Source organism: Phaseolus vulgaris, chromosome 1 (genome assembly GCF_051622355.1).
Source record: "Phaseolus vulgaris cultivar YP4 chromosome 1, ASM5162235v1, whole genome shotgun sequence".
NCBI lineage: Eukaryota > Viridiplantae > Streptophyta > Magnoliopsida > Fabales > Fabaceae > Phaseolus > Phaseolus vulgaris.
Window position 1 is genome coordinate 46841170 of NC_143498.1, and position 15537 is coordinate 46856706.

Consider the following 15537-nt stretch of genomic DNA (forward strand, 5'->3'; position numbering starts at 1 on the left):
AATTATTATTATGTAATTTTTAGTTATGTAATCACACACATTCTTCTTAAAACACAAATCATTCTTGCAATCACACATTTTTCTGCAAAGATGTAAATAGAAATAAGAGTTGTTTATAATGAACTAAAACTGTAATGAATGTTATTCTTTCTCACAATCATAACAATTTTTTATTTGATCATTTCAAAGTGTTTTTACTTGTGTGGTCTAACATCATGCATTTTCTTTTCCTTTATAATTAATTGTATGTCTTGAAAAAAATGCTTGTAGAAAAATTATATTGTAGAAAAGTTTAATATTATGTGTAAACGCCAAAACTGAAAACATTAAAATTTTGTTTAGCATTAGTTACCAATTAAGCGAGAGTTATAGTCATTAGAAAAATTATCAATACAAAACCTTACATCCAATTTTAACACATTAAAATTAATTATAAATATGGAGTCCAATCAATTTTATTAATCAACCACTAACAATTTATTCATGCACTCTATATTATTATTATGTCCTATACTTTCAAAAATTTCAATTGTGGAATCTAAAATATAAAATTTAGATTGTACAGTATAAATTAAAAATTTGAAATTTGAATTGATTCAGAATATAATTCTAAAATATAAAATTTGTATTTTAGATATTAGAATAAATTGTATTAGGTTTGTACAATCTGAAATTTAGAATATAAAATTTATATTTTAGAATGTAAAAAACTTACAAATTTTAATTTTAAATTCTATAATATGAGAAGTTTTCGAATTTCATATTCTGAAATTAAGAAAAAGGTGAAAAATTAACAAAAAAATATGAAGGTATAGAAAAATACAAAGTTGCGGGAAGGAAGGAGTTGCATCAACTATGTAATACACAAGCTAGAAGTTTATATTGTTTTAACTCTCAATTTGTGTAATGTTTTAGTGTAATTGTTGAGATAATAACTATAGCTTTTTTAATGTTTATAATTGTTTTAGTCATATAGTTATAATTAACTTGCCTTATAATTGAGATCCATATATGTGATTTCTAAGGATTTTTTTATATCTCAAAGCATATTGGTATTTTTTTTCTCGGCTTTTGTCACAAATTTTGATGGTTATGTTATCTTTTTTATTTTGGTGATCCCTCTAACCACTTTTTCTCACCAAATTAATGACTTAATGAAAATAATTTATTTGCTGTGAGGACAACAAATTAAACTTGTTATTGGTTTTCATGAATTTATTGTTTCTCTTCTATTTTCATGTGTCTTCTTTTTTTTCAAGTAATCGTAATCAAAATTGCATCCGTTATAAATCCTAAATTCTAAACCAATTGATTGAAGCATAACTTCAATTGTCTTTATTGAGTTCTATGCTTGCTAGTGTTCTTGGATTAACTCATTCTTACTAAGCATGGATTGTGAAGTGGATGTTTTTCTTTTGGAAAAATGTGAAACTATCATTTTAGTTCTTTTCATATATAGATGATGACAATTAACAATAAACTACTGCTAACTCTTAATTTATTGAATAAGAAAGTATTACCTAAACTATTACATAAGAAACAACATTTGTCTCCATAGCTATAAAAGAAGTAAAAAAAGTATACAGCATATGATATACACTCCAGATTAAAAGACTGAGTGAAGATTTATGTATATATGATGCTGATTAGGTAGAGAGATGGAAAGGTAATTACCAGCACCAATAAGGTTATACAAACATCTTAGTCTCATTAGCTTTTGCATTTAAAGTTGTCAATATCTTGGTCTTTCTCATCAACTTCAATTATTCTGATCATACTTTAGGATATAGAAGTAATGAATTTTCTCAATTATTTCTGATGCCTATGGCAGTGCCATTGAGTCATACTTGTTAACTAAATGAAGTGTCTATTAATTATGTGGTTTATCTTTACTAAGAGAAGCCTGTGAATCTCTTTCAGTGTTCTTCAGAGGCATTTCATGATTGTGTTTTCCCTCATATGTCGTCACAAATGATCTCGGGTCATCTAATGCTCTCTCCACGTGTTTGCGAACGTTGCACTTAATATTAGTACACCTATAGTAACTTCTGCAAAACAAAATTATTTCATGTTCTAAGAAAACATTACCAAATAGGAGAATCAAAACAGATAATAATCAGTATAGTGATCTTAGAATACAGAAGAATAAGAAGAAGAAGAAGAGGAAACAAGTATAAACCTGGGATATGGATTACCCTTCACCACCTTCTGCCCATATTTCCTCCAGCGAAATCCATCTCCAAGTATTTCAGAATCTGTGAAACTTTGCATCACAATCCGCGGCTCTACTAAACCTTCCTCTGATAATGCTACTTCATTACAGTGATTCTCATTTTTCCTGAACCATGAGAATCATTCAATATAAATTATCTTCTAACTAAAAATGGTAAATGACCAGATAAAAACTTAAAATTCTACTAACGTGTTACTAGATGAACAGTTAGTTACTGTTTTCGGACAGGATGCACCAGAAGGATGGCATGAATCATGCAACCCAAAATCTTATGAACTTTTAGAAGCCAAGTAAAGGCATTTCATAGGATCAGATATGTTTTTTGAATTTATAGAACAAAATAAGGACATTAGGAAGACTAAAACTTTAGTCAAATATGCTTTCATGCATTGATTCATTGCACACACTCACCTATTATGTGGTGGAATTCTCATATAACTGCTTAACCTACCATTTATCTGAGATGCAGGTGACATGAAATTAGAATTATTGCAGGCTATGGATGAATTACAAATTTAGGAAAAGAATTAACCTTCTTTTACTTCTGGGTTCTTCTTCATGTGCCTCAAAACCCTTGCTTGCTTCCTCACATTCCCCACTTAGACCACAGGAGTTTTCCGTGCTTCCTCCACCAGCATTAGTTGCACCAATATTTAGAACATAATCATTGGGCAGTGGAACTTTGACATAATAATCTGAAAGCGCAGAGAGTCCTCCAGTGTTATCAACTCTACTATCATTGCCTTCATTCCTCTCACTGTGACTATTACTCCACATATCTTGAACCATTCCATCAGACACTACCCCCGAACCTTGTGTCCCTGATGCTGTGTTTCGTTTAGGAAGCTGTGGCTTCGAATGGTTGTGCTCACCTTTATAAACAATTTCTGCAATCTGCCCATCAAATGATCTTTCAACCTTCTTTTTCACTGGACAATTAGGATGTGTGCACTTGTAGTAACTTCGGGGGTACTCACTCCCTTTTACTTGCTTCTGACCATATTTCCTCCAATTGTACCCATCATAAGAAGGTCGATCACAATTCGCTGAGGATGTTAAAGTCTTTTGGTCTTCCTCTGTGTTCTGCTGCACCATCTTACTAGGTTCACTGATCTGATTTATTTCTGAATGCAGGGCAATACTCTGATCAAGATGTGAACTCATGCTGGTTCTACATTTTTCATTGATGGAATGTTGAAAATTGGCCTCCATTAATTGCCGTGTTTGCTGCTGACCAGTGCTGCAATTTCCCTTCTTCAAAATAAGCGAAAAGAGACAATTGTATACAAATATTAATCATCTGAATTAACTGTTAAAATTAAAATACACAGGTCAGGTAACTCTTTTAAGAGAAGTTACTATAAAACTTCAGATCAATGTTCACCACTAACCATATTTGCCAAAAGAGACACAGTTGTCTTTGACACGAGTTTTGCCGTTGGCTTGTATATGAGGGACTGATTGGTGTCAAGTTTTAGACTCTTTTCTGAAGGGTTACTAAGTGCAGCTCCAAAAGTATCTGCCTGAAATTGTAAAACACCACTTATGTTGGAAATGAAGCAACTGGGAAGAAGAGTGTTTGAACAAGTAAAACAAAAGTTCACCTGAGAAGAATCAAACCCAGCAGGGGGGTGGTTCAATGCTGTAGGCTTGAACCTCACAGTCTTGGGTCTAATGGCAGAAACTGTTGCTTGAGAAGACACAATATCAGGAGAAACATTGATTGCACCAGCTAGGAGCTCTGAGAAAGATTTGAAAGTAGAACAAGTAGGCCTTGAAGCAACAGGTTTGGCAATCACCACCCTTTCTGCTTCCTTAATATCCATCTTCAAATATGTCTCTCTTTTGCAAAGTGTGTTCTGGAAAAAATCACCTGGCAGATATGATCAATCAACATTGTTACATATTACAAACTCAAAGGCTTAATCACGATTCCTAGTCCAAAACAAATTTTGTTTGAAAATGATTAGCCTCACGTAAACAAAGTTGTGATAATAATAGAATATTTGTATATATGTATATATATTACTTATAAGTATTTTTTATAAATTTTAAATAAAATTATTTACAAGTTATTCTTTAAAAATAAATTTAAATAAAAATTGATCTTAAATGTAAACAGAATTGAATCATAAGTTCAAATAAAATTAATCTTTTGTTAAAAAAACTCAATAAATTACATCATAATATATAAATTTAACCAAAATTAATTTTTCTAAATAACTTTAACTTCATAAGTCTAAATAAAAAAAGGAATCTATAAAATTAAATTTTAAACATTGTTAATATTTTTCTTTAACAATATACCATGATAGTCATATTCATTCATTAACAAATGGGAAGAGAATTAATTAACTTAATATCTTCCTCAAATTCATAATGATATAATTAAAAAATACTATTAAAACTACAAGTATATATAAAAAAAATACTCTTTCTATTAATTTTTGAAAGGTTTATAAAGTGTTACAAGTCTTATTTATTTTTTAACGTGGCCATTTCTTTTATAAATCTTTGGTTTTTTGTGTCATCAATCTCCATTTTTGAAACAAATTCACAAAAACTCTAATCTTCATAGCTTTATCTCTATGAGATAGCCATGTGCTAATCCAAGAAAATTTTACCAGGATTACACCTTTCCAAAAATGTTAAAAGGTTCCCTCTATTTTTAGTGTGAATACAATACATGTGGCAAAAGAATGATATGATAAATGAGAGAAAGAGACTGAGAGATTTATATCTCACAACATTAAAAAAATCCCTAATATTATTTGTAATTTATTGTAAAAAACTAATAGTTTAAAATTTGATTTAAAACACCTAATTCCATTATCTTTGATTTAGTTAAAGAAAAATTAAAGCCACTTTCCAAAATATAATTTTATTTATTTATTTTCTTTCCCCTTGAGCAAACAAAAAGCTTGAAAATGTATCTTTTTTGTGTGTTTAAAGTGGGAATTATTCTGAACAGGTTTTCAACTTTTCCAGACTCCATTTTGAGTTTTAAATTCACATTAAAAGCTCCAGGCCTACCTGTACAGAAGGAGCATACAGTATTAAGTGGCTCTGGAACACCATCTATTCACAATTTCAATCAATTTTATGAATTCAAATTTTTTAATTTTAAAAAGTTGACGACAATTAACAGTAATAGTAAAAAAGTATGTAATTTTGTACTGTCTAATGAAATAAAAAAATAAGAGTGGTGATTGAATATGTGTAAAACATATGTAGTAAGAAGAGTCTGTGTAAAACAGTCTTGTAATCTTGATCTATGAAATCCAGAAAAATCTGAGAAAACCAGATCTTACAGAAACACTCTGAGTTGTTAATGTTAGGAATGACTTTTGAAAAGTCCCGAATCATGGTTAATTTGTACCAAGTTTTTCCAAAACCATAGTTTGAATATTTCAAAGGAAAAGAAAAAAGAAGCTGATTTGTATCTTCCTTGTTTGTATCTTTTCTTCTCATCCTTTGTGTTTGTGTTAAGGGGTGCAGTGCTACCAATAATTCAGAAAACAAAGAAGAAAAAAGTAGAGAACTAACCAGCAATCTGGGACAAAAGGATGAGGATTATTCTGGGTGTATTTTCATTTCCAGCTTTATGTATAAAACCTGAGTTTAACCTCTCCTGCATAAGCCTCATAATATTACAACAAAATATGAGTGTGTGTGTGTGTGGCCATAAAAAATGAAAATATGAGTTCTTAATGAAGTTAACAAGGTAGTGTGTGCACATAAAAACAAAAATACGAAACCTGGGTTTCACAGGCAAGATTTTCTTCTCCAGATCCCAGCAATAAACCAACAAAAGTAAAGGTCCTTGAAGCAGCTTCTTCTGGGGATCTTATTCTCAAATCTTAACAGTCCACATTGACCTTACTCTAGTACATGAATATTTATATTGTAATGTACACAGAAACCAGCAGCAGATACAGATACAGAGTGAGAGAGAGAGAGATGAGGAAGTGGTTTTGATTTGAAAGTAAAACTGTGAATCTAATGTATGTAATGCAATGCACCCTTTTCAAAAATGAAGCACACATGCTCTGGGGTTCTTAGCAGTGAATGATTAAAAGTATACTTTTTTTTGGTGCAAAGAAAATAAAGGTGAGTGTAGTTGCATGCCATGGTGTGTGTTATGTTTATTGGGAAATATGAATCTTGGGATTGGTGGTTGGCAGTGGAAGCCAACCTCCAATGTTGTATTGTACGGACAACTAACTGTCTCAGTGTCCCTCTTTGACCATTCGCTAAGAGAGAGAGAGAGAAAGAAGAAGATGTCATGTCACATGAACAGTGTTCTTCACGCATGAGATTAGATCCCACACCGACTACTTCAACTCTTCACCTCATACTACTGTTACTCTTACTGTCATTGTTACAAACACTTTGCAGACACTTTGCGCAAAAGCATAGAACATATAAGTTAATAAATGCATCAATCCCTATGTCTTTTTTTTCCTATTTCTGCATTCTTTATTTACTCAATGATATCATCGTATATTATTTACTTAATCCTTCTTTCCACTGTTTTAAAGTTTTCATTAGATTCTATTTTTATTATTCTTCATACCTTCAAATCATAAACATCTTCGTTTATAAAGCAAAATAACTTTCATCACCATAAAAAATTATTTATGTTGGAAGCAAATAACAAAAGAGAGTTTAGAAAATCATCAAAACAACCATGATGCAGATCAAAGGCTAATCGGATGGAGAAAATATTACTTTCCAACAGGATTACTCACAAAACTAAAAACACTTACAATCAAACTAAAGATGATAGAAAAATATATATTTATTTTAAATTCAATGATCGAAAGCAATTATTTTATATCATATATTTTTTTATTTAGTAGAGTCAATTAAAAAATATTTTAAAATAACTTTTATATCAAATTACTCTAAATTTAACTTAATCTTATAAAATAACATTAGCATCCATTTATATATATATATATATATATATATATATCAAATATATAAATTTTTCAACATATAATAAATTTAATATATTATAAAAACTACATACTTTTTTCAAATATATACTTTTTTTTGTTTTATTTTTACAACAATGAAAATAATTTAAACTTTTATGCAAATTCCTCAAATTCTTATGTCCACACCAGAAAATGTTTGAACATGGGGTTCATTCTATTAAATTATTTTCATTAAATGATAAAATATAACTTTTTTTAGCTAAAATATATATTTCACTGTGATAAAAATATTATTTTACTCTCATTGGATCCTTTAATCTGTCAAAGAACTAAAGATTCTAATATAAAAATATCATCATGTTACTCTTTATAAATATTTTTAAAAATATCTTTATCAACCAAAAAATGTTAATAATTTGCAGACCTCGTGATTCCACGATTCATTAGGAATGAGGATTTTCATATATGATGTAGATACCAAAAAAAGTTTAGACCAAAAAAGCTATTATTTTTACCTTATCTTCATTAGAAAAAGTTGAATAATTTATCCATTTTCCATTGAGAACTATATGTCGAAAACAGTAACTTTCATGTTATCATTGATGATGGATTGATTGATGATTGTGCATCTCAAAGTACTATAGGTTTTTTATAAGCATTGTGTATTTTTATTTTGTATAATAATTTGAAGAGTAGAAAATAAGTTATTGTCAATGATAAGCAACACATATGAATAAATCAAATTAAAATATAATATATTTTTAATTTTATTATATATGTGTGTTTAATGATAAAGGTGGTTAAGACAGAGATAATAATCATATAATAATATTAATTAGATTAGAAAATAGCGATGAAGGAATTGTTTGGAATCAAAATTAGGGTTTACACATAACATTGGGTTTGAGAGTTAGTTGAGGCATTGGAACGTTAGATGGGACGGCAAGTGCATGTGCACGCGTCGGAATGTTAGTTGTGTATGCCCCACAAAAATTACATTTTTTCACTACTGTTTTTCAAATTTTTATTTTCATTTTTTAAAACATAATATATTTTATCCACTAGTTTAAATAATGTTTTATAAACGTTAGTAAATAGCATTTTTTATATGAAATATATTTTTTAAACATTTTTTTATCAATAATTGTATGCGTCATTTGTATGAAAAATGAGATTTTGATATCGTACTTATACTTTGTTGATCCAATTGCATAGAAAATTGAATGAAAAAGCAAGGTGCCTGACAGAATTACTTAACGTAGTCTCTTTACTTAATCACATCAATTAAGGTTAATTAGTCTTGTTAATTACAAAATTAGCACTACTCCGAGACCTTTGTTTTAGGTTAATCACAATACCTGATCATGATTAGTGATCTCAATACTCAATATAGCCCTATAAATAAGTTGATTTATAGTAAAATAAGATATACATTTATGATAATATTTATTATTTCTAACAGTTGAATATTAATTTGAGTATTGAAGAACCTTTTAAACATATTATATTCTTCAAAATTAAGAGTCAAACACCGAAAACAATAGAAGAGTTACTTGGTTAAGAATATGGTCATCTCAACCCTTCTTAAACAATTATAATACATTATTGTTTAAAATTTCATGAAAACAATTTTTTTTGCGAGTTTGAAAATGTTATGAGAGGACGTATACATTGAAGCTAATTGATTGGCAATGTGAACCCAAAAGTTTTGTTTTGTCATATTGAACTTGACTCATGTTTAAATCTCATGAAGAATTGAAGAAAAGCATGATTTGAGAAAACTAGTTTATTAGTGTTTGTTTTTTCCTAATTATGTTGAGAAATTAATGCTCGACATGGTAGCATTGCATGTGACTGCACCAGTTGAAGAGGACCCCAATTCCCCTTTTTCTGCCTCCAATTTCACAACACAACCCATATTTTATTCACTTCAAGTTACTATGAAACATGCAAATATCAAATTTTCCTTCCATTTTCTGACATACCACTAATTTCTCTCTTTTCTAATGGCATACACTAAGCATGCCCAACTTTTGGTCTAAGATTCTCTGTCGGCTAAATATCACCCAAGAATGAATTCCTAAATGTTCCATATTAATTTATTAAAAAGGTTTAAACTCAAAATATTTTCTAGCACACAAGAACATAACAGCATATAGTTCCAAATTTTCAAATGTGAAATTCAATTCCTAACACAAATAATGCAACAACCACCACCACCACAACACCACCATCAACCACCAACCGCTAGTCACCACACATATTACAAATGCTCTAAAGCTTCAAACGCTCTAAAGAAACACACTGTTACTCACATTTCACCATTTATTTCCAAAAAAGGCAAAGTTAAAATTGGAAGTGCAGCTTTAAAATATGAGGGGTGCACAATGCAACCCTCAAGTGGAAAACTTCAGTAACATCAAGCCCATTGTTCCGAGACCATTTACAACACAAGAAACTCGAGCCTAGTAAGGATGCTTCTTCCTGCACCTCCTTAGGTTCTTGAAGCACCCTCATAAATTTTATAATTTCAAAAGTATTATTTTGTAAAAAAAATTAAATGTTTAAAAGTTTGGTTACAGAGATGTGTTTTTGTATATTTTGGATTGTGTACTTCTATATTACACAATCCACAACTTCTTCCCAAATTTAGTAAAAAATTTATATTATCCGATCCATAATACAAATTCGAATTATGTAATTCATGTTTTTTAAAAAAAAACATATTTTCAATCACTAATTCGAAAGCTAATTTATGATAAAAAAATTTAAAATTAGTAGAATTTAAAATATACTTCTAGATTACATAATCCATTAATTTTTCATGAATTTTGAAAAATATATATTTCATATCACAATCTAAAAACATTTTCTGAATCTAAAAATAACTTTAAAATTGAGACATTTTCTGAATAAAAAGACATAACTTGAACACAAATGTTTATCCTAGTATTCACAAACATTGTAATCAAAAGTTCACTTAAATTATGTTTGGATTGAAATTTTATAATTTTATTAGAATAATTAAATTGTTCAAAACTAAAAAGAAATTAAATTCTATCTAGAAAGTAAAAGTTCGTAATTTTTTCTATTCTCAAATTCATGTTGTAGTTATCCTTAACTTGATTTAGATTAAGATGTGATAGAGTTGAATAAGGCCTAAACATTGTTAACAAAAAGTACTTTTCAATTAATAGACTAGTTTTTTCTTATTTTATGATTTAATTTATTTTTTTTTATTGTAAATCACTATTATTTCTCATATCGATTAAAAAAATTTCAACTAATGTTGAATACAATTTTTCCTTTTGCCGTGAATTAAATTGTTTTAGTAAATGTGTATAATTTGTGTGGATTATGATTTTTTTTTATCAAAAGAGATGTAATTATTATCAATAGTTTATTAAGATTTCTTTTCTTATCAATAGTTTGTTCAAGTTTTATTTTTCTATTAACATAAGTGAGAAAAAATTGTGCAAATATATCTTAAGATATCATAACAAACTTCAACAAAAAAATAACACCAATCAATATCAATTGCAAAATTTTAACAATTATTTAATATTTAAATAATTTAATTCAAATACTTTATCTAAATAAGAAAATTAAAACTCACTAAAATTTAATTGTCTTATCCAAATAAAATATTTAAAAAGAAACAAGATAAAAATGAAATATATTTAAATGTCTTAGAAATTGTAAAATTCCTTGTCCAAACATAAGGTTAGATAGCTCATTCAGACCCTATAGATGAAAACTAAAATTCAAATTTCCAACACAATAATTTTGTTTTAAAAACAACACTAAAAGCACATGAGAAAATGCAATTATGTTTTGTCCAAAATTAAAAGGTGGAAGAAAAAGGAAGTGGTGAATTCTGAGATAAAATGTAGGGCACGATCTATCTTGCACCACAAAAACTTGAGCAGTCAAGAGCTGGTACCGTGCCCTCACTTAATTAATTTAGCAGCTGATTAAACTTACTGGCTCGCTAACACTATGACGACCAGCTCGGCCAGCTGCGATGTGTACCAAAAACTACAATGACAGGATCATTGAATATTTCTGCAAACCGAAGTACCAATTAAATAATATTGATGAAAAACAAAGCTTTCATCCAAACACATATCAGATATTCCAGTTAACAATAAAAAGAAAACTCTTATGATTTGAACCACCATAATATCCATCCAAAACAGAGTCAACCAAGAGGAGTCATGTGTGGGGATTGTGAAATCGGCAAAGAAGAAATTAGTACACAATAATTATGTGCCAAACTTACTCAAGCTTATTTGCTCATCAGCAATTCTCTATGACATTAACTGCTGCTGACACCATTAAAAAGCAGCAAAACCATTGTCATAATTAACAGAATTAGAATAGTGAAATCCCTTCCGGGAAGGTTATATCAGATTCGAACATGTTATCATTATTTATCCAAATAATACCAATAGAGAAACCCTCTTTGGTTCTATATCCTGCAAAAAATTTGAGGCATGCAATACATACATGCATGCAAAGAATGAAATACTCATTTGTATGGTATGATTTTATATCTTATGCAGCAACGGATTGCTTCTCCTCATAATCATAAAGATCAAGAGCTTGTAGCAACTTAGGCCAAGATTCCGGGATCCCTCCTGGCAAATCAAACTCCAACAGTTTTCCTCTACTACGGTAAAATTCCTCCACAGGCTGACTCTGTAAGCATGATAGAAAACCAATTATAAAATTAATACAAATGAATGGGGAAAATTAACGAAATAATAACACAAATACCTTTTCACTGTATATTCGAAGCCTTTCTTGGACTACTGCTTCAGTATCATCTGAACGTGTAATGAGCTTTGACATACAATGTGCAGGAGGAAGAAGTGGATCCATGACCATTGATGGGCGCCCATTCTCACCCTTGATGCTGATGGAAGCAACATTAAAATTTCCTCCACATTCATTGCAAATTCTTCTACCAAGGCATTTTGCAAGCAGTGCTTCTTCTTGGATCTTCAGATTGACTACCAAGTCAATGTCAGTTACCCCTTCCAATATTTCCTGATATCACAGATGTTAAGCACATTTTTATTGCATTGCTGTTATGAAATGAGGCGGGATTAACAAAGTCAGGGGAGGCCAGAAAATATAGCCATTGTTTGGCTTGTTAGTCTCTAGAAACATCAAAGCAAACTACAAGCACATATGGTAATCAATATAAGGATGTTAGGAAAGTATCAATACTCACTGCTTGCTTCATCGTTCGTGGAAACCCATCAAGAATAAATCCCGATTCACCTTTTGCTTCCCCATCAGCCAGCCTCTTCGACAATAAATTCATGATGATTTCATCGGACACCAATTTACCTTGATTAACAATTTCTGATAGCTGTAAAAGACCAAAAATTGAAAATCAGAAAGTAAAAAATAGATGGCTTGGTAGATAAAAAAATAAATATACCATCCTATTACAATTTATTAGGTAAACAACTATGCTAATTAGAAGTTAAAACCATGTTATCTTCAATCCATACTCAACAGCTTGCAATAAACAGATAAAAAATAGGGTACTCCAAAAACGAGAAGAAATCAAGATTCAAAATTTCACTGATTATGAAGACAAGCAGGCAGTTTCGCTTATAACATAGTAAATAAATAGCATATATGCAGCCCCAACAACAGAACAATCCTTCACTACTGTCAAAGAGGCGAATGCAAGAAACTAACAAAATATACTATTTAAGGAACTGAAAATAAAAAAAATTCATAGATCGCGGCGCAGATTGTCAAAATAAAGTTAACCAACAACAAAAATATGCCACAAGTATTCAGTTGCTAGTCTTGTAGGCTGTATCAATTAGAACCCAAAAAAAAATCTCAGATCCACACAAAGCATGACATTCAAATCAGAGATTGAAATCACTTTAATATCCCGGAGTTTTCACTCTGATAGCCGTATGTTTGTCAAAACAACATCACTGAAAGGGGACAAGCGACAACATTAGGATCTCCAATTCAGCCTATTAACTGCATCGAATTCCAAAGTTCGTTTTTACCAGAATGAACAACCTAGTACCACAGGGTCACATAATGACATCACTACTGGGATTGTAACCAACAAAAGCATAAACTCTTAAGATCAGTTCACAGGAAAGCATTAGATTTACGTTTCACAACGCGTGGGCATAACACATCAACCTCAGAAATTCAAAGTCAACGAAATCGATTAAAGGGTTTTGAAATCCCTAGAGAGGGTGAGACCTGGGAAGAAAGCGGGCCGTTGGAGGCGAGCTCGCTACGAACGAGATCGCCGGTAGCGATATGAGGGACGCCGAGGAGGTTGCAGAGGCGGCTGGCGTAGGTGCCTTTTCCCACGCCGGGACACCCCAGGAACACCCACTGCACATTCCTCTCCTTGTGAAGCGGCGCGTGAGACAGAAATCTACGCGCCGCGCAAGGGAGGTAGGGGGTGCGCTTTACGAGGCGGGTTATGGCCGCCATTGGAAACGCAGCTAGTGGCACGAGAACGCGGCGGCAAAGGTATTCTTGCAACGCTGAGTGCGTGGTAAGCACAAGCACTGCATCCTTCTTAAATAAATCACTTTTTTTTTAGATTTAGGGTAGGGTGCTTTAGGTTTCTTTTCTTAAATAATTCTTATTTTCATTTTAAATTTTAGGTAAACGTGTTTTCTCGGATAAAGGCTGAATTTTAGTTCCTCAAAGTGCGTTACATTATCAAGTTTTTGAAACAAAAAATAAAACTATCTAGCCTTTAATTTAAGTTTTATTTTATTTTAAGTAGACTTAATTCATAACAACAACAATAATATATTTAAAAATTAAAATTAAAATAGTTATTTTTAAGGATAATAGAATTCTAAATTTCTCTGACAATTTCTATAAAAAAAATAATTTAGAAAATAATATGCTAGAATATAAATTTAGGATTAAATTGACTATTTTTTTATTTTTTTGAAAAGGATTAGTAATTTTCTTTAATACCATATTTTCTTTATTTTTTAATATATAAAAATAATTACTTATTTATTTTTAAAAAATAAATAATTAAATAAATTTTTATTTCAAAATATTATATAACTCATTCTTTTAAAAATAACAGCTAGATATGTATTTTCGTTAGTTACACTAATCATTGTTTTTAAATGTTGGCGGGTGAATGTTTTGTTTCTAATTTAAGCAGTGTTCTTATTCATCATTTATTTACCGTTAATCATTTTTATTACATCACAACGTCATTTTGCTTTCTCTTTGTGTTCGGAGAAAGTATTAGAAGTTTTTTTTTAATTAATATTGATTGAATTAATTAATTCTTATATGATATACTATTAATTGTTGATGATTTTTTATAATAACAAAAGGTCGAATACATAATAATTTCTCCTTAAAAATAAAGAAAAAAAAATCCTACATATGCGGTTACTGTAAAAATTGTATTATTGATTAATTAAAATACTTATATGATTTTTAAGATAGTTATCAAAAAAATAATATGTTTATATATATCAAATTGGCACATGATATTTTCTCATGTGATACATTAAGAAATAAATTTTGGGAGGAATATTTAGAAGATAGGAGCATATTCTACTGAATCTAAATTATTTATGCTATTTTATTTATCTTGCATAAAATGGACACGTTCGTTAAAACTAATTATTCTTTTATCTTTTAATCTTTTTAAAAATATTTTTTTTCACACAATTAATCATTATAATCTATATATTTTTCTTATAAAAGTAACTAATTGGATAACGTCTTAAGAAAAGTACGATTTTTTTTTATGAATTTCTTATTAGACATAGTGAAAGTGTTTATTTTTGTGTCCAATATACAGGTAATTAGTGCACAACTAATTGATTTTAATAAGAGAGACCTTAACCATATACCAATAATCATATTCTACAAGTAGTTATGCTTTATAATATGTAAATTCAAATATAAATTGTTCTTGTATAGTTTTTAATCTTAAATTCTAAAACCCTAAATTCTAAATTTATTCCATTTTTAGATGTTAGTTTCTGATAATATTCGGTTGTCCATTTTTTTTTAGAGTGAAATAACTATAAAAAGTGTCTTTCAACATTCAAATTAATCTTACAGTTGTTGAAAGTAACAACAGATATTTGATATTAAATACGTACATTGTGTTGTATTGAAATGTATATTAAGTCTCATTTAACGAATTACCGAATTAATCTTGATATTAGATATATATTATCTATAATTACGTTAGCGATGTTATTTGAGAGGGTATTTGAGTTTCTTGAATTGTATTCGGTTGAGTCCGTAGAAGATCTCGGTTATACCATACGTGGGGTATTTGGCCATGTATACCAATAGTACATAAAA

General features: G+C 29.7%; 2 protein-coding genes across 5 annotated transcripts; both read right to left on the reverse strand.

The window, feature by feature from the left end:
* Positions 1-1481: 1481 nt before the first annotated feature.
* Positions 1482-6638, reverse strand: TTG2 (WRKY family transcription factor family protein). Of its 4 annotated transcripts, none has more exons than XM_068617148.1 (7): positions 5992-6638; positions 5780-5864; positions 3838-4106; positions 3625-3756; positions 2766-3487; positions 2180-2338; positions 1482-2048 (listed from the first exon to the last, which is right to left on the reverse strand). In XM_068617148.1, the coding sequence occupies exons 3-7, from the start codon at positions 4057-4059 to the stop codon at positions 1871-1873; spliced, it is 1413 nt and encodes a 470-aa protein (XP_068473249.1). In that variant the 5' UTR covers positions 4060-4106; positions 5780-5864; positions 5992-6638; the 3' UTR covers positions 1482-1870. The 4 variants fall into 4 exon arrangements, with proteins under 4 accessions (XP_068473249.1, XP_068473251.1, XP_068473250.1 ...); XM_068617150.1 differs by having other exon boundaries at positions 2766-3484; positions 5992-6547; XM_068617149.1 differs by having other exon boundaries at positions 3838-4092; positions 5992-6447.
* Positions 6639-11441: 4803 nt separating this feature from the next.
* ADK (adenosine kinase) lies at positions 11442-13784 on the reverse strand. Its single transcript, XM_068617152.2, has 4 exons — positions 13429-13784; positions 12416-12556; positions 11956-12228; positions 11442-11877 (listed from the first exon to the last, which is right to left on the reverse strand). Exons 1-4 carry the CDS (start codon positions 13666-13668, stop codon positions 11734-11736), a joined length of 798 nt encoding a protein of 265 aa, XP_068473253.1. The 5' UTR covers positions 13669-13784; the 3' UTR covers positions 11442-11733.
* Between the last annotated feature and the right edge of the window lie 1753 nt (positions 13785-15537).